Below are 21,444 nucleotides of genomic sequence, written 5' to 3' on the forward strand. Positions count from 1 at the left end.
TTTCATTCATTTAGGAACAAAAGGTTGTGTGGGCAACCTAACACCACAGGTTTATCCAGTTTACACAATCAAATACCTTTTGTTAGTCAACGAAGCATATACTCATAGGTCTTGTTCCTCATAGGTCACCATTTCGAAGGCTTCTCGATCTTCTGCAATATGGAATAATTGTTCTGCATTTGATATCTGAGTCCATTCACGAATGTTTTTTAACCAAGAAACTTGTATTCTTCCTATACTTAATGTATACTTAAATTATATATAATATATAAGTATATAGGTACATACTTAAAATTCTGTAAAATTTTCAATGAGTTGTCTCAGGTTCAGGTTTTGTCCCCGTGTACCTTTACCCTTTACAAACACCGCTTTTTCCTGAGGTATTTGGTTATGAAGATAAATTTTTAATCTGTTTTTGATGATATGCAACAAGATTTTACTATTTAGCAAGTGTTATTACTTAGTGACAGTGTGCTGTAGATTTCACATCTGGTAGTAGAACTTTTTTTGTGTAGCGGGATATAAATTGAGATACACCAATCAGATGGCCATTTTCCTGAATTCCAAACAACGACACAATTTATTGTTATTGTTTATAGATTACTGTAATTCAAGGTCGAAAAATAAACACACTTATCACATAATCAATGTATTTCCCTACAATAATAATAACATTTTTGACTATCAACAATTCTAAGAAATAAAATTTTATTAATTACAATAAGGTTATTAATATATCAGTACAATTAATAATACATCGGCTAATGTTATAAAACTATATACATCACTAACTTTTTGACTCTGGCAGCAGCTTTAATAGTTTCGTGCTCACCATTATGCTATTAGAAACATTTATAATAAAAGTACCCTGTATAAAAATAAATCTACACATATCGTCTTTTGCTTAAGGTATAAAAATAATATCAAGGAAGTTTCCAAAAGCATTTTGAATTCTGGAAAAAAGGTTGAAATATTCAGATTATATTACTAAAAACATAGATCTTTCTGGTTACGTTATACTAAATAATGCAACACTGACAGGTCGGTATTTGGGTTTTTGTATTTTTCCAAGTATCAATAAATATATATTATAATATCCTTTCTCCAAGATGACCCACAAATAAATTTATTAAAAATTATTACGAATTAAAAACATTTTGGACGCGTTTCGGCTTAACACGAGCCATCATCAGCAACAACAGGTAACAAACAACAAACCAAACAGCAAGAAGAAAAAATCAGTCGGCTCAGTCTAGGCAAAAGATACCACAAACATCAAAATTTCTTAAATTATATCTAGTACTTCACCTGCTCTGGTTTAAAAGATATTTAATGGAAAAATCATTTAAGGAAGTAGTACTCTTGTTGAAAATAATTAAATTATTTTTTCATAAAATATCTTTTAAACCACAACGTGAAGTAACATAAAAAAAAATCGGTGTTTGTGGTTTCTGTTAACTAGACTGAGCCGATTGATTCTGTCTCGTTCCTCTTTGGTTTGTTGTTACCTGTTGTTGTTAATGATGGCTCGTGTTGAGCCTAAACACGTCCAAAATACTGTAAATTTGTAACGGTTTTTAATAAAATTATTTGTTGTTCAGTTTGAAGAGTGTATTACAAGCTTCTATTATGTGTTCTAGATCACATTTATGTATCTAATTGAGGTAATCATCTTACCTTCTTTTACCTCCACGTCCATTATGTATTTTTGTTGGTCTAATAATATTCACTAATTGTAGAATATAAATTAGCAATATAACGCAAAATGCTAGCAGTTGGCTAGTATTCCATATAATTTAAAAAACGCTATGTAAGTTTATTCTTCAGGGGAATATTGTTTTGAGTAGTCGTTTGAAGTACGAACTTAATAGGAACCTACACTGATTACTTGCAGTGATAGCTTAAACTTCCCAGTTTTTTAATTATATCTGATTCATTTTTATACAATAAAACTTTATGACTAAAATCGTCTTTGCAATTGTAATTTATAATATTCTTGCATAGAAAAATCCGAAATTATTTCATTAGTTTGGACTGGAACGTTACAGCAACCTAACTCTCCATGAGCTTTCCAGCAACGACCAGTGGCTCGTTCGTAATAGACTCCTTTTGTTAACATTGTCTCTTGGAGAATGAGAACCTTGAGGAACGAATTTGCTTTGTGGTTCCTAAGGTTTTGCTTTAAACATAGAAAAGTTAGCCAGAAACTATTCCAGACAACACGACAAGTCGTACATGACGCATAAGTTCTTTCTAAATAAATATGAGCAAAATCCAGATACAAAAAGATTTAGTTATTTAGTCCGTCAATTGGTTTAAAAACTGTCGACCAGTGTTTAACAGCGACATGGTCGATCTTCCAATACAACACTGGAAAATATGAGACGTACGGGACTAGAAAATCGTCGTTTGCCTATGTGCAAACTAGAAAATAATCTTAGGACTTCAAAATCTTTATCAAAATGCCATGAACTGGATGACAAAGAAGAAAGTATTACGAAGTTATGAAGGAAAGTCGAATATATTTGGAAGAGACCTTCGAATATAGTTTTTATTGCGTCTAATAATTTTCTTCCGTCATCCTTCAAGGCTGCGCCAAATACAAAATTATTAATAGATTTCGTAGACTTGTCCTTATTATGTCCCATAAGGTACCCCGTCAAAATAGCCCCGTCAAAAAAGCTTCGACAAAATAGCCCCGACATAATATCCCGCACACAAAATAGCTCCGACCAAATAGCCTGCAGACAAAATAGCCGCGGAATAATAGCCCGCCGACAAAATAGCCCCGACAAAATAGCCCCGAAAAAAAAGCTCCCTTTACAATTCATCATGAAATAATTCCTTAAAAATACATTTTTTCGGAAATGGTAATTACCCTCTATTCAGTCAGTTGTTTATCTTAACCACATTAAATAAAAATTGTCTTTTCAGAGAACTCAAGTCCTGTCTTTCCTGCCTCTTGGAAGTTTGAACATTAAAGTTAAGCGAAAATCAATGTTAATTTATGATATAAACATTTTTTTCTGTTTTCGGGCAACAGTAAAATGCATTTTAAATTAAATAAATTAAATACATTCTTCCTTTTTGTCAAATAATTTAAATTAAAAAAAAGTTTTTGGACACCTTGTATAAATAATTATGTAATTGTTTGTAAGAGGCTGTTTTAGGCGGGGCTATTTTAGCCGGGGCTGTTTTGACCGGGGCTATTTTGTGTGCGATCTATTTTGTCGGAGCTATTTTGGTTGCGGGCTATTTTGTCGAGGCTATTTTGTGTTCGGGCTATTTTGACGGGGCTTTTTTGACGGGGCTGTTTTGACCGGGCTATTTTGACGGGTCACGGTCCCATAATATAGTGAATGATTGGATAAATTATTATATTTTCCGCCTCTACTTCTCATGACTAATGACAAAATAAGTAAAAGTGCGTTTTTATTTTATTTCTACTTATAAACCTTTAAATTTACGATATGTGTAGTATTTTTTTATACAGGGCTTAATAAAATTAGCCTGAAACATTCTGCACTGACCAATAAGAGTATTTGACAATCAGAGCCCCACCTAAAAAAATGTTAGGGCCGCATTTAGACATTTATTGAAAACTACTTACTTAGTCCAGGCGAGATTGTTGGCATAATAAAATAGAAGGACATATCGAAAAACATTTTTCATAGTTATTATTTATTAGATGCATAGAGTCAGTCGTCTTCTATTAGGTACTATTATCTTAGTGTCAATTTAATTTTATTTTCGAACCGATAAATATGAAACACAATATTTTCGACATGGAAAAATTATGATTTCAATAAAAAAAATGGTTGTAATACAGATACTACTTATACTTATTTATACTTCTTAGTCACATGTCCACTAGTACTATACTCGTACTTTTTGTACTCTGAGTCTATAAAATATATTCACTCCGCTAGCCGAAAGAAAATGGTGTACAAATTTTTGTATCTAAATAGGAACCAATCTAGTTTTACTTCCTTTGTCTAATTCACTACACTCTAGAACTCTAGTAACTTTTAATACATTTTTTACTCATAAAAATAATGTTTAGAATGCCAAAACTTTTATGCCAAAAGAGTGTGGTTTTGGTTACGATGTCTCATTTCAAGGAAGTTGAACAGCATCATAATATATTAGAAATCTGTTAATCTATTTTGTTATAGTTATGCAAGAAATCTAAGAAGGTCATTAATATTCAGCTCAGCGGGGTAATACTGATGCAAATGTGTACTTAAATAAACAAGGGATCATTCCCTAAACCAGGTAGAACCCTTGTTGATAAAATTTCACACTTTGAAAAATAGCACCCCGCCGAGCTGAATAGACTCTCTTAGTTTGCTTGCAGAACTTTATTTAATATATACTCCGTTAAAACTCCATATAATGTTAAGAAGTATTCAATAATCATGTCTATAGTGTAGTATTTTATGAATGATTTCACCACACAATTTCAAGTTTGTTGTTTTAATTCTTCCTATTTTTTTTACCATAATATTGATCCACTTCTAATTTTGTCCTTATGTTTTTCCTACAATGGATTCTATATTTTTCCTGTCATTCTTGTTACGTGTTGTCTTTAACACATTATTGGTTTCTATAGTTACTAAAAATTGAAGTAATTGATCCAGTTTTAGGCTTTAGTTGTAATATTTCACCAAGCATTAGCATTATATGACTCAGATTCTAAAATCGATTACATCAGCAGTCTGAATTAAGGAAAATTTCAAATAAAGTTTTGAAACAACCTGTGGACTAACAGGTTAAAATTTTAATCAATAAATACACGGAATAGTCGTAAAGAGCAGATAATAACTATTGATCTGAAATTACACTGTTGATCGAGGTTATTAATATCCTTCTTTACGTTTTCTTTTCATCAAGGTATTTTCATCATGTCTACAATACCTCTTAAACATCAACATGACTTCAAAAATAATAGAAGAGTACTAAATATAGATACTGCATACATCTTATGGAAAATGTAATAATACTCAAATACAATAAATTTTATATGAATAGATTCGTCTCGAAATGACAATCATTTCATATCATTTGATTCATAACTTTGCGCCAACTCTGAGTTTTAATTCATAACAGCGTAAATTGTAATATGGAAATCAAATTTTTGAATTCCATAAAACTATCATATTCATAAATACTATAGGTATAATCGCTATTGAAAACAGATTAACAAATCTTGAGCTAAGCCAATTAGAGTAACTCTGTATTATGTAGTTTGCAACATTGTCATTTGTTATCTATAAGATAAGAGACCTTAATACCTGTAGAATTTTATAAACTGTCGATTGAAAAAATCTCTTGTCTCACTTCTAACTAATGTACATAATCATTTGATTTTAGATTTATTTATATCAATTTATGCCATTAATAATCAAAATTCAGAGTTGGCGCAATAATATGAAATGATTGTAATTTCGGGACGAAGCTATCCATGTAAAGTTTTTTGCATTTGAGGGACATTACATTTTCTATAGTAGGTACAGTCGGAAAAATGAAAGAATACCCATGAACGATCACATCAATCACTTATTTTGAATTTGCTGTCGTTTTCTATAACAAACGTTTGTTATTTATAGAAAAAGACAGCAAATACAAAATAAGTGATTGATGTGATCGTTCATGGACATTCTTTCATTTTTCCGACTGTATGTGAGCGGTTTCCTTTTGAAGATGATTTTATGTTTGATAAATGCAAAGAAGTAATTTCTTAGATTACCTGCTATGAAATATTAGTTATTGATCGAATATTTTTAGATACAAATATGATTATTTAACTTACAATTTTAATTTGGCATGCACTTAACCGCTTGATACAGCACTCGAAGGAGCATTTATCAAAAAAATTATCTAGTTTTACGACATGTCCGCTTTAAGGGGTTTTCGGATCTCTCGCCCAGTCTACGTGTCGGATTTGTGAGGCCATCTTTAAACTTTTTTTACAATATTTTTTAAAAGCGCAACAACAATCATTCTACAATTTTACAATGTAACAAATTCAACGGATTTATAAGCCTGATTCAAAGAGTCCTCTTACATTCAATTTTTTTAACAATGATAATTTGCTCACAAAATATTGGAGATTTACTTTTGGCCGAGAAGGGCTCAAAGTAAAAAATGTGCGTAGAGGGATCTGGTTAGTGTGCGTTGGTATTTGACAGTTATGACATCTTAGGTATTCTCGTTCAGTTCCTGTTTATCTGTTTATAAGAAATTTGCATTGGATCCCTTTAGGCAGTAAACGAATAATAATACAGGATTTCACAAAATCACAAAGTAAACATTTTTTTTTTGATTTTCACCTTTATTGATATTACTTATTGTAGTTATTTAAACTCAAAATTGGAATACATTAAATTTTTTTATACTTATGCAAGAAATAATGTTTGCATTGTAATTTCGACGATCATTTTCTCTCTAAGAAACATATTTATTTGGTAATACGAATTCCTATAAATTTTTGTAAACCGGTGACAATCAGTCATCCCAAGTCACTGAATTCATTGGCTCTTGCATGTAATAACGTAAATCTTTTGAATGTATGATCAAATGTTTTTCGTTTCTAGTCTACCTCTTTGCAAATTTTATGAATTCTTGTACTTACAGTCACTTTTATTTTACCACAGACGACGAATTTACAAATCATCATCAGGTTTGCGGTACAGCAAAATTAAATGCTAAAATTATAATAACTATTAGTATTAGGATGCTGTCTGGCACAAATAGAAAACAATAAATTAATCAGGCCACTATTATATTTATAAATATATATGTGTACCTACCTACAGTTATAATCGTGTACAACTGTATTTGTACGAGACAACCTTATAATTCTGGTTATTACAATTTTAGCCTTTAGCATTAAATTTTGCTGTATTGGAGACCTGATGATGCTTTGTAAAATAGAAAGCGAAACCGGTCATCTGTGGCAAAATAAAGTGATTAAAGTATTTTCATTTATTTCCTTCTCTAATACTTGAAACTGACTCACATAGGCAACATATTCAACATTTGACATTTATATTGATATTTATTAGATAATCATTTATTCACATGATTTCTTTTTGGAATTACCTATTATAGTGTATCACATATGCGTAAACAAGGTGATTCAGTGAAACGGTACGATTTGGCAACGCTGTTGACGATAAAATAGATGAGCTGCGGGCTTATGACGTAAACGTTGTGAATCTAGAGAGTGGGAAGTTTAATTATCATGAAAACGCAGTCGGGTGAATAACGCGCATTTTCAGTGAAAGCTTTTACAAAAATGGTGAAAGTTTTGTGCGTGCACAACGAGCGTTTCGTTAGTACTACCATTTGCCGCCCTGCGCTGCAGTTCTGTCTAACATGGCTATTAAGAATTGGGTTAGGGACTTTGAAAGTAGTGGTTCAACATCACAAAAAAGAGATGGTCGTGTCAGAACTACAGAACACCACAGAATATTGAAGCAGTGCGACATTCATTACACGCGAGCCGTCGCAGGGATCTTCAAGAACTCGCGTGTAATGAATTTCGGACCGCTTCAATATTATTTGGTGTGCGAGCAGTTCTGACACTGCCACCTCTTTTTTGTGATGTTGAACCACTACTTTCAAAGTTCCTAACCCAAGCCTTAATAGCCATGTTAGACGGAAATGCAGCGCGGTCGGCAAATGGTAAACTCTCACCATTTTTGTAATAAACTTTCATAGCAAATGCGCGTTGTTCACCCGACCATGTCTCTGTGATAACTAAACTTCCCGCTCTCTAGATTCAAAACGGTTAAGTCGCAAGCCCGCGGCTCCTCTATTTTATCGTCAACAGCGTTGCCAAATCGTACCATTTCACTGAATCCCCTTAGAAGGGAATTAATAGACAGGAATGGAATTAATCGATATGGAATGGAATTAATCGACAGAGAGGATATTAAAAAAATATGGAGATATTTTATATAAGCTGAAAAGGTCGTTTTGGAGATATGTTGGACTTCTGATGTGACTAATTTGCTAGTTAGGCATTTACGTATCTTATTTGTCTGATTGTCATTCTGATTAGTTTGACGATTTCAGTAAACCTAGCGATTTTACTTATAAGGTGGCTAACATCTCATAGATCATCAAATGTTTTTTACTCTCTTGTTAGATTTATAATTTCACTTTATATTCTCATTGGTTTATCAATAATAGACAAAAATCGTTCGGATTGTTCTTATATCTCTAGTTGTTTTGACATTATATTTAGTTCTTTTGTATTCTGTGTCATCCTGTATTATATTCTATCCCAATTTGACTGGGTCAGTTTTTAAAAGATTAAAAATATAACATATATTATAGTGTAAATTATAGAGTAACAGTGATTCTAAGAGTAATCTATAAATATTGTTAACAATTGTAGAAAGTTATAAAGTATTGTCTTTTGTATAATCTAGCACCTACCGATTTGGTTAATAAACATATTCTATTCAGGAAAAAATGTTCTGGATATGTCAAATACAACGCTTAAATATGTTGTATTTGTTTTAAACTTTTGTGTAAACATGGTAATACGCATATATAAGTTTCGATACATAAAAAACTGTAAGTAAGTCATTTTAGAAACAAAAGATTAACTATTTTTATATTATATTAACCTGTTTTCCACACCATTGTCTAGATATTTAATTTGTCTTGAGTAACTTTTGTTTGGTTTGCTGTTGGGAAATTTTTTGTGCTCTGGTTTTCATTTCATATGATACGATCTTGACTGTATCAAATATATTCTTACATTATTGGAAAAAATATCTATATATTAGAAGAATCGTACCATTGATTCCTTAAGGGTACCTAAAGAACCAATGGCATGAATTAAACACAATGATAAGTACTTTGAAAATTCCTGTTTGATAGGAATATATGAAAATATCCTTTATTTTTCCCAGTTAATTTTTTTGGACATCTGTGGAAGCATCTCTAGTTACATGACCGTTATCGATCTTGAAATATCATGTTAGCTAACATATTCGCTATCGTGACTTTATTGACAGCAGCTGTGAATAATGATGTAATCGATTTTTCGTACAATTGCCTTAGATTTTTCAACCATGATGTTCTTCTTCTAACAAGACCACGCTTTACCCCCTGAATGATCAGATGCAAAAGTTCATATTTTTCATGGTGTCTTATAATGTGACTAAAGTGTTCGATAATATGGGGTACATCCTTCTCATTATTATGGTTTACTTATTTCTTTTACACCAAAATATATAAAAAAAAGTTTTGGTAATAAATAGGTATGCTGTAAAATATCTGATGGTAAGATAACATGATGTGTATTATGTGTAATGTCTATAGAGAACTGCATGGAATACCAGCATAGCGATAATGACAACATTCCAACTCAATGGTCTTCATATAAATAGATAAAATAGATAATCAATAGGAAGTCATTTGGTTGATTATAACTGCCTATTCGACCCTTGAATAAAGAAATGGAACAATCAAAACCAGAAACTTGGAATATCTCGGACATATTACACATGGAGAGAAATACAACTTGCTCCAACTCATTATGCAGGGAAAGATCCTAGGAAAAAGAAGCGTAGGGAAATTTAGAATATCGTGGCTACGCAACCATAGAGAATGGTATGGATGCACATCAGATGAAATTTTCAGAGCAGCCGTTTCTAAAGTCCGAATAGCTATGATGATTGCTGACCTCCGTTGCGGAGATGGCACTTGAGGAAGAAGATTACCTCCTAGACTGTGCATGTTGTTTGCTTTTAAGAATAGTGAACGTCCTTTCATAATATAACGTTGGTCAGATTATCTAGACGCCCAATAACAGTTGTACCTAACATTATTCAATTTAAAAATAATATAAAAAATAACGTCATCTCAAATCGCTTTATGACATATTTCTGTTTATAGTTCACTACATTTTTATTGGTTGTTTCACCAGAGCAGCTCCATGCCTCTTTGTCCCGTTAATTATCTAGAATCTGTCTTGTTCGAAAACCAACTCAGCAATTCGAAAGTGTTCCAGGAACCAGATATCTTATTTCGAACACTAAATCATCTACATCTATAACATAATAGACATACAATAATGTAATATTTTTACCACAAACTGTGCTTAAAATTATTAGTGTAGACATTTAATTTTTATGTGAACCCATTGAAAACTGCACCGTTTATCAATAGCTCGATTTTTTTTATTTTATTCATACAACATCTAGGTATATGCTCTTACTGGTGTATTATAATAATATGACAACGACAAATATTTCAATAGAACTCTTATATTTAAGTATTAGTATATTTAGACGAAGGCAGAGAAGTTTCTACTGCGGTGTTATGTTTTCACTGTATCTGACAAATTCTATCTCAAGTTTGATTAAACATATCTAAGTCTAATTTAATGCTACTCTACTTCAGCTTTATAATTCATTCAATATGTCGTAAATATTTGTTTAAGTAGATATGCGTGTACAGATAAAACTAAAAAAACAAGAAACCCCAAACTCTCTCTCCTAACAACTCAAGTCGCTCCGTGTCCTTCACCAGCATCTGCCTCCAAGTATCTCTGTCCCTGGCTACTCTCCTCCAGTTGCCCACCCTCAATATCTCTTTAGCATCGGTTCTCACTTCGTCCATCCTCCTCTTCCTTGGTCTTCCTACTGGCTGACTTGCCACCATAGTCCTACTAGGTGTTCTGTCATTGTCCATTCTTATGAGATGACCTGCCCAGCGCAATCTTTGTATTTTTGCATAATTTGCTATAGAAGGTTCTTTGCAATGTTGGTGTAACTCGTGATTGAATCTTATTCTTCATATTCCATTGTCGCAAATAGGACACAATATCGTCCTTAATATATTTCTTTCAAAAATATTATTGAGAAACACCAAACAATGTTATTAAATTGTCATAAGGTGTTTATTGTTGGTATGTGTCAAATATGAAAACATTATGTTTTTTGAGATCTAGAATCAACTGTCTGTAATCAATGTCTTTATCTATATTCTGTGTAACACCCCTGAGGCATCCTCTGTTGTATATAAGCCTTCCCTTCATCCTTCATTTTTCTCTTTCACGAGTAATGTGAATTCATCTCAAACCGGCATGGTTTTGAGGTCATCCATCGATCTCATCTGCGATTTTCCTCTTTTTATACATCATCTCCAATTTGTAATAATCATTTTGAATTTTTCTTACTCCTTCGTCTTTTCATTTAATGCTGTGACGAATTATGAATTGTGTCTTTGTTTACTATGTTCATATGAGCTCTTATGAATGGCTGCGTTTAAAGATGTGAACATTTGGCATTTAGACATTATATATTATGTGTTTATTTTCCAATTTGTAACTGTTGTAACCAAATGCAGTTCATGCCAGTTCCTTTGGCTTTTCCTACTAACTGGATATCTCTACTCACATTTAAGTTTACTTCATTTTTTTTAGTCAAGTTGTTTACCCAATATGGTTAGTTGTTCTTTGTCCACCGTTAAAAGTAAATGAAAGATATCATCTCCATGTCTCGGACAGTTTAAGTTTTTTTTCGCTAATAATAGTTAAATGCTTCTCCCATAGATATCTTGAAAAAAAAATAAATTTATTGGGCCTTCTTCTGTATTTTTGGTATCATGAAAGCATTCCTTCTCTACTTCACTATGATAAACTTTTGCTTTATCATTACTTCTTAAAATAATGTTGATTTAAATCATCGTATGTAGTCACAAAACAAAAAGATAATTTGTCTCTAGTCAGGTCTAACTGATTTGTACTTTCAGCCTAATGTTGATTCCTTTTGTTTGAATCTTTTTGTGATTAATAACGTTACTTTGAATTAATTTCTTTTCAGAGTTATTTGTTTTTCTTCTTCTTCATGTGCCATGCTCGATTATCGAGCGTTGGCTATCAAACTCGCTATAGTAGCCAATTTTTTTTCAGACATTATTTTTTCTTTCCTAAGAAATATAACTATTTAATATTTGCCTATTCGTTCTTTTACTTATTATAGTTATTATTATTTATTATATTCGTATACCACCAGTTCGAATTACTTTGTTTATTAGTTTTTATTAGTTACCAATTATTAGTTTTCTTTTGTTACCTCGCAGACTTGTTTTAAGTGATGTTCTATGAAATAAGTGCAAGCCTCTATTGATGATTAGTGCCTATACTGTTTCTTTATTTTTGTTATAGCCTACAATTATTCTTAATACAATATTTTTGTCGATATATAGTATTATCTTCATGTAGCACATTACATTAGTACTTACATACTTGTTGGCATTTCTCTTGCTTGAGGTTTCACTTCAAACTTTCTGTACGCTCAAAAATGACATTCGTATTCGCTATTATCATGTCAAATTTGGTAATTATTTCTTTATCATGGCATATTTATTTCCTCTTTTATTGATGTTTTACAATTTCATTTGTTTACGAAAGTTTTAACTTCATGGATGGCTTCAATTTTTTATTTCTTTTTATTCTTAGATCACACCAGACATTATCCATATCTGGTATTTGGTAGTGGTATTTTCTAGACATTTATTCTCTTACAATAAAAATTAAATGATCTTTCTTGATTTTCCGTTTTAATGATTAAGATATCGTCAAAGGAAAATGAGAGACATCGTCATCATCTGATGATCCCTAACGACGCGACGGTGAAACGTACTCAAGGGCGTTTATGGTTCTTTCTCACCGGATCGATATATAAGATGTCTCTTATAATAATTTACTCCTGCCTGAGTTTAGTGACCAATAATTCGTTGCAATTTTGCCTTGATAAATACGTAGGTAGTGAAGTGCAATTTTCAGACTTCCCCGGGTCTTCTTTCATTCATCGTTAGCTTGGCTTGCAAGTAGGTACCTAATAGAAATCAGGACTTCAGGCCTAACGAGAATCTGGTAATGATTATTACCTTGGTTTATAAAGGATTAAGATATTGTGAAATGAAAATGAGAGACATCATCATCATCATCCGATGATCTCCAATGACGGCGAAACGTGCGTTAGGACGTTTATGGTTCTTATTCACCGAATTGAAATATAAGATGTCTCTCATTTTCATTTTAAATTAGTTTATTCCTATCTGAGTATATGGACCTAGAATTCGTTGGAATTTTGCCTTGGTAAATAAACAGGTAGTGAAGTGCAATTTTCAGTCTTCCTCCGAGTCTTTTTTCATTTATCGTTAGTTTGGTTTGCAAGTAGCTAACCGAAATCAGGACTACAGGCGAAGCTAGGACAAATAATCCCGGACAAAAAATCCCCACAAATTATCCCCGGACAAATAGTACCCGGACAAAAAATCCCCACAAAAAATCCCGGACAAATAATCCCCAATTTTTTTTGGACAAAATATCCCCACAAAAAATCCCCAAAAAATATTTGCAATATTTGCTGCCAAATAGTTCTCTAAAAAATTTTCCCGTGAATGCAATCGAGCAAATGTTTTTCAGCCTCAGTGTATAAGAGGTATGGCAATCGCCATGAAACCTCTTTTCGGCACGAAAATAGTGATAGCAATTAAAATTAAACATGAATTTTAATTTCTATTACAAAATTTCGAATTCCAAAATTGTGAGTTTTTTTGCTGTGGGAATTATATTGTAATATTTATTCGCTTAAATCTATTGCTCACTCTGCTTTGAATAACTCTGTTCAAAAGATTGCCTATTCGTGATGATAACTGCTTGTCCTGAAAACGATAATCTTGGTTGTAATGCAAAAAAACCTGTTTCTTTTTGTAAATTTAACGCCAAAAATATTTAGTCATCATCATCATCATTGGCGTTATAACTCTTCGAGAGTCTTTGCCACGTTTACTATTGCCTTCCATGTTTGTCGGTCGTGTGCCACTATTTCCCATTGCCTAACTCCCATTTTCTCCAGAACTGCTCTGACACCATTTTTCGACCCTTTTCTAGGCCGTCCTACAAACCTTTTCCTATCTGGCCTCTTCCCGAACAGATATGTCTGGTTTGATTTTTGGATATATTTTTAAAGTTTTTTTATGGATCATTGCACACAGATCCTTAATTGCGTTTTTTTAAAACCGGATATCGGATAGTAATACCCATAAATTTGTTCTCACAAGCATCAAAAAAGTCAAAAGAATCGAAAATCTGTATATCTTTCCTAGCCATGCATGGTTCTGGCATTGGATTTGAAATTAGTGGAAACTTCAATTGTTTTCATACATACTAATACATATATCTGCTCTCATGCACTGAGGCTGAAAAACATTTGCGTCGATTGCATTCACGGAAGAACTATTGGGCAGAAAATACTTCTTGGAGATTTTTTGTCCGGGATATTTTGTGGGGATATTTTGTCCAAAAAAATTTGTGGGGATTATTTATCCGGGATTTTTTGTGGGGATTTTTTGTCCGGGGACTATTTGTCCGGGGATTATTTGTGGGGATTATTTGTGGGAATTTTTTGTGGGGATTTTTTGTCTGAGAATTTGCTGTCCAGGGATAATTTGTGCTGATTTTTTGTCCGGGATTATTTGTCCGGGGATTAGTTGTCCGGACCCCCTACATGCGTAACCAGAATCTAGTAATGATTATTATCTAAAGGATTAAGATATCGTGAAATAAAAACGAGAGACATCATCATCATCTGATGGTCCCTAACGACGGTGAAACGTATGTAAGGGCGTTTATGGTTCCTTCTCACCGAATTGAAATATAAGATATCTCTCATTTTCATCTTAAAATAGTGTACTCATATCTGAGTATATGGACCTAAAATTCGTTGGAATTTTGCCTTGGTAAAAAGACAGGGAGTAAAGTGCAATTAGACTTCCCCGGGTCTTCTTTTATTCATCGTTAGCTTGGTTTGCAAGTACCTAATAGAAATCATTACTACAGGCATAACCCAAATCTGGTAATGATTATTATCTTGGTTTATAAAGGACTAAGATATTGTGAAATGAAAACGAAAGACATTATCATCATCCGATGATCCCTAATGATGGCGAGACGTACGTAAGGGCGTTTATGATTTCTTCTCATCGAATTGAAATGTAAGATGTCTCTCATTTTCATTTTATATTAGTTTACTCCTATCTGAGTATCATCATCATTATCATGCAATCTCTTCTTTCCACTGCCGAACATAGGTCTCTCCCATTTTTTGCCACTCTCCACGGTTCTGTGCGTCTTGTTGCCATTTCTTGGACATTCTTTTAATGTCGTCCATCCAGCGTGTTGGTGGTCGTCCTCTGCAAGGTTCATAGATAGGAGGTAGGTTGTCTCGTAACTATGTGGGCGGAAGCGAGGGAGAGGGGAAGGACTATGTCACTCGTACGACAAAGTCAAGGTTGACACTTGACAGTTTTTGTTTGTGGTTCAAACCTAACCCTCTTTCTTATGTTGTGGTTGCGTTTCCGAATATTTCTATATAATTTTCTTTAATATTGTTTATTTGTTTAATTTTTAATTAATACGTATACCTACATGGTGCATTTTTAATGGATTAGTGCTTGAAGGACAAATATTTTTTTGTATTTTAATCTAAAAATAAATTATTGATATTATTAGTTTTTTTCCTATGACTACATGATAAAAGTGCTGCACATTCCAGAAAAACCGTAATAAGTAAGTAGGTATGTAATTTTGCTAAACTTTTTTTACTTTTTGTTTTGGGTTTTTGTGCGAATTGAACTGTTATCTCCATTTAAAACACACAATAAATGTTAAATCTTCTTCAAATCAATTCTATTTTTTTGTCAGCAGACTATTGATTTTTAAGGGAAAAATTAATATAGTTAGCAATATAAGAACCACTTAATATATCTATACCCAAAAAAATCCCAAAATATATTGCAAAACCTAAGTTTTTGAACCTTTTATTAGCATTGAAACTTATGACAATTTCAAAAGTGTCGTACGGGTGACGTATTACCGCCTTTAAAAAGCGAGCATTTGATCTATAGTTACGAGACAACCTACGCCCAATCTATTAACCTTGGTCCTCTGCTGCGTTAGTCTTCTCTTGGGCACCAGTCAAGTGCCAGTCTTCTCATCTGAGTATATGGACCTAGAATTCGTTGGAATTTTGCCTTGGTAAATAGACAGGTATTAAAGTGCAATTTCCAGACTTTCACCGGGTCTTCTTTCATTCATCGTTTGTTTGGTTTGCAAGTAACTAATAGAAACCACGAATACAAGCGTAACGAGAATCCGGTCCCAAGAGAAATGTTAATTTTTGGGGATTTTTTAAATATAAGTAAACGTAGTACCTACTAAAATGTGAGTAGTATTAGTTGGTAGTTAAGAGTCTACGTACAGTAGTCATCGTATTTTTCTACCAGTACATATGATCAAATACTTTTGTAACATTATACATACAGGTACCGTACATAAACTTCAGATACTCTTCCAATAAAGTTGTGGTTGTTTTGTTCTAAAAATCGATTTTAGGTAAAGAAAAATTTTATTTTTTTTTTCTTTTAAAACCTTCCGATGACCAACCTTTTTTTGATACACGGATGACCAACGTTGGTAAAAATGACCCCAAGCCAAAAATGACCTGGAATGAATGTTTTCAGCATTTAAATCTTCATCTAACAATACATCCTCGTTTTCTGATACTATTTCATCTTCTATATCATCATAAAAATCGCTAGCAGTAACAATTTCCTGTAGCTCAGCCTCAGTAAGATATTTGCGGGCCATATCTCATATGTACACAAAATACTAAGAAACTATAATAACATACGCCAGGAAATAATAATAATGACTAACTGTAGCAGACAGGAATGTCATGATTCGTACATAACAGGCACCACAGTCTAAAAATAGATTTTGATATCGCGCAGTGTAAAACTACTTGGAATTCCACATAATAGACGGTATTTTACTAAACATCAACTTCAGAATATATATTTTTTATTCGTAAAATACAGGGAATTTTTTTTATTTCTAAATATGAGGATATCTAGAATGATATTAAAGTCAAATAAAAAAATAATGAGTTAAAAATTGAAAATACCTTTGAATTTATTAAAGGAAAGCATACGCTGGGGTCCAAATTTACACTGGGGTCCAGTTTTTCACAAAAGTTACGATTTTTGTTCTCTCTTTTGTTTCATCAATGTTTTCCTTTTTCTTTTTTTTTCTCAGTTTAGTTTCTTAAATTTTTTTCTAATTCTCCGTTATATGCTTTCTCTTCATTCTGGTGATTTCCACCCCGGTATCTTTCGTACTGGGTTTGTCTTCTCTTTTCCCATTCTTTGTTACATGCCTTCTTATCGTTTCCGCTCTTAATGCTCTCACTGCATTTAAGATTATTGGGTAGTAGAAAACTACTAATACTTCTTCTTCTTCTCGCAGCACTACAGCCCAGAGTGGGCTTGGCTCACTGCAGAACTCGCTTACATTTCGAACAGTCGTCCATGATAGTTGGGTCAGTGGGTAGGACCATTGTTATTAATGACCATATGTTATCTCTCCATCGCATTTGTGGACGCCCTTAGGTCCTTCTTCCTATTGGGTCTTCCTCCCAGATTAAATAGCAGAGGGTAGTGCGTATTTCGATTCTAGTGTATGAAATAATGATCCTAATCTATACTCCAATGTTATTGTATATCTAAAAAAATTTGTTGATTAAAACTATTTCTTATTCAATTTTTTTCTCATTTAATACCAATGTAACTCAATAGTGTAAATCAATCAATGGGATAATACCACACTTTAACTATAAATAGATTTCAAATCAAATCCAATCAAAGAAGAGATATTATATCATATGAGAAGAAATAATGATACCTAGGTATACGTCAACAGTTGTGTAGCACTTAAAAATATGAATTTTTGACTTGCTATCAAACAGCAAGACACATATCTACTTAAATAAATTCTTTATTTTAAACTATTTATCTTCAGTTAATGATCAAAATCATTAACAGTGATACCATCTAGTACTTAAAGATGTGATATCCACAAACTTTTAATATATAGCATAAGAGTAAGTTCTACTGTAAAGAATACAGTGAAAATTTAGACACCAATGATTATATACACCTCTACGAAAGCATTTAAGGTCCCTGGTCCACTTTTGAATCAATGATAGTTGATGGAACATCCCAAAATACCAAAATGTCCGCAGGAGTGACTTAAGGGCTCAGTAAAGTCTACTTCAAGGGAGATAATGATATTTAGGGATGCAGACAGATTTCAGTGATAATGATTGAATAGTATTTTACTAAACAGCATTGTTCGTTATGTAAAATCTTTCCTAAGATAACTTAAATTATTGTTTTTATTTTATATTGAATTCACAACTGCAACAAAAAACATCACACATCTTTTCCTGAATATAATTGTAACAAGAGAAGGACAAATTTCTGACACATCATGAGTTACATATTTTTAATCTAGAAAAGAACTTTCACAGGTTAGTAAAAAAAATATAAAATCGGTAAATTTATTAAAGAATATGTGTTCTTTCTTCAGCTTAATGTAGCAATTCTCAAAGTACTTCCAAGATATACTTACAAAACAATCTCACATATTTTGAAGAGAACCTACATATTCTGATGATTGTTTTAATAATTTTATCCCTAAAGTAACTCCACCTTACATAATAAAAGTGTAATTTTGGTCATACTTTGGTAAGAACTGTATAGTTTTTAGATTTTCTTTAAAATATTGACCCACTTTACTCATATAACCTTTGGGCTAAATGGCCTATTTATGTCATTAAGTTAATAATTAACTACAGTCATATAAACTATTTTGGTACCATGTTTCATCTAGATTTCGGTAGGTTCAGTAGCTGAAGTATCAGAACTATTCCGATATATTTAGGAAAATATACCAATAAGTAAATATAATGAAATATTTAGTAAATAAATAATAGGCAGCACAACACCTTACCAGATCAAAAATACGAATTGTCAATTATATTATGGTTGTCTTTTAGTATACGTCCTCATTTAAGAATATGTTGAAATTGAGTATGTCAGAAATTTTTTAGTTTTTTCTAACCAGTTACTAAGAAACAAACATTTTGTGCCTAATTTAATCAATTATTTGTGAGCAAATACTTTGAGCTGAACAAAACGACAGAGATACTATAGTCAATGTGAATTTGTAAAACTATACTATGACTAGGTACGCCAATGATTCATTCTTTGTTCAAGTTAGTATGAGAGAGTAAAGTTTGAGAAAACAGTGACAGGTATAAAGCCAAAACCGGCAGCCATATAAACTGCTCGTCAAAAGTTAGGGATAAAGAAAATTCTACCGAATTTTCATAGTAGATTTTTTCGTAAACAGATTAACGGATTCCGCTATTTTTTTTTATTTTAGATTTTTCTTTAGTATTTACACAGGTATGTAAAGGTTTACTCAAACTTTGTTTTTGTACTTATATCGGGTGGAAGAAAAGAAATGTTTTTCTTATGTTAAGTTTGAGATGCAATGTAGGGAGGACAAGGTACAAATGTGAGTATACATCGAAATCGTATTATAGTCTTGTTTTGTGAACATTTTGTTTTTCGAATGTCCCTGATATCTTTAGAAACAAAAAAAAATAGACGGTTTTGTAACTTAACATGTGTTTTAACCGAAACAAAAGTTTGAGACACCTTGTATTGAGAAAATGGCATAAAGGTGAGTATACCTCGATATTGTGTTGTAGTCTCATATTTTGTGAATATTTTATTTTTTTAATTTCTCTGATATCTTTAATAACAAAGAAACTAGACGGTATTACTCTTTAATATGTGTTTTAACTGACGACTTGCGCCACATCACACATGTGAAACATAGAAACAAATATTAAAGAGTAATACCGTCTAGTTTCTTTGTTATTAAAGATATCAAAGAAATTGAAAAAATAAAATATTCACAAAATATGAGACTACAACATAATATCGAGGTGTACTCACCGTTGTGCCTTTTTCTCCCTACAAGGTGTCTCAAACTTTTGTTTTGGTTAAAACACATGCTAAATTACAAAACCGTCATTTTTTTTTGTTTCTAAAGATATCAGGGACATTCAAACAACAACATGTTCACAAAACAAGACTATAATACGATTTCGATGTATACTCACATTTGTACCTTGTACATTTGTACCTTGTCCTCCCTACATTGCATCTCAAACTTAACATAAGAAAAACATTTCTTTTCTTCCACCCGATATAAGTACAAAAACAAAGTTTGAGTAAACCTTTGCACAACTGTGTAAATACTAAAGAAAAATCTAAAATAGAAAAAAATAGCGGAATCCATCAATTCGCGAAAAAATCAACTATAAAAATCAGCATAATTTTCTATATCCCTAACTTTTGACGAGCAGTTTATTTACTTCAAAAATAGTGACGATGTTGAGACATATGACTTTGATTGTTTGACTAAAGAGACAAAAGACGAGATCAACTAAATATATTCAAATACCTAAAGACCGAAGTAAAAATGATACTAAGTATCACCATTTTCTCTATTACCCTATTGTGTCTTACCCTTTAGTTTGAACACTCCTCCTAATTAAATAGCGTATTGTTTTTGATTTGGCGACAGTATCAATAGATACATGGTGTTAAAGATATCCTAGAGTTGCGTATGTCTTAACGAACGGAGTGTCAACTTTACAGGTTTCCCTGAAAAAGAAAAAAAAATATAAATTTATAAAACATTTGAAAAAATTGTTATAGCACCGTGAACTTTTTAGATCAAGGATATTTAAATATTTAAGAGAAATGTAATAAAAACAAGACACATACATATTTTTAGCATTATTATTTTTGCAAGTCTAAGTTTTTCAACCTAATAAAAATATTTGTAAAATATTTTTAAAAGATAATATTTAATTGAAAAACTTTTTGGACCATTTTCCTGGTGACACCTCCATGGCTTCTAAAAATTGCAAGTCAGATGGATTCTGCATTGAAGAAAAGAGGGAATTCTAAAAAGTTGCAATTCACAACCCCGTCTAAAGCTTGGTAAAGTTCCAACGGAAAATGGACCTAGTTACTCTATAGAAGTAATACTAATATAAAATAAAAATGTATACCATTTTTATTCAGTTGCAATGCGAAGCCAAAACTGTCTTAATTTTTACTTACATAGGTTAGAGAGCGCGGCCAGCACTCTTATCGACGATTTCACCTTTTGTTAGAGGCTCTTCAGAGAATGCATAGGCTGCTATCTCTACTCCAGGTAAAAACTTTCGAAAGCTTTTACCTCGAGTAGAGATAGCAGCCTTTGCAGTCTCTGAAGAGCCTCTAACAAGAGGCTGGCCACGCTCTCTAACCTAAGTAAAAATTAAAACAATTTTGGCTTCGCATTGCAACTGAATAAAGTGGTATACATTTTTATTTTATATTAGTATTACTCCTATAGAGTAACCAGGTCCATTTTCCGTTGGAACTTTACCAAGCTGCAGACGGGGTTGTGAATTGCAACTTTTTAGAATTCCCTCTTGTATT

The 21,444-nt window shown here is 32.3% G+C and overlaps 1 protein-coding gene across 2 annotated transcripts in view; it reads right to left on the reverse strand.

Annotated features, from left to right (window-relative positions):
* Window positions 1–633: 633 nt before the first annotated feature.
* LOC114333236 (regulator of G-protein signaling 9) overlaps window positions 634–21,444 on the reverse strand; it is a 578,543-nt gene continuing 557,732 nt past the window's right edge. For both annotated transcript variants that reach the window (XM_050645501.1, XM_050645500.1), the window contains one exon: window positions 634–20,616. In XM_050645501.1, coding sequence (XP_050501458.1) covers window positions 20,556–20,616 — 61 coding nt within the window. In that variant the 3' untranslated portion in view covers window positions 634–20,555. The remainder of the gene's footprint in view (window positions 20,617–21,444) is intronic.

Source organism: Diabrotica virgifera, chromosome 3 (assembly GCF_917563875.1).
Source record: "Diabrotica virgifera virgifera chromosome 3, PGI_DIABVI_V3a".
Classification (NCBI taxonomy): Eukaryota; Metazoa; Arthropoda; class Insecta; order Coleoptera; family Chrysomelidae; genus Diabrotica; species Diabrotica virgifera.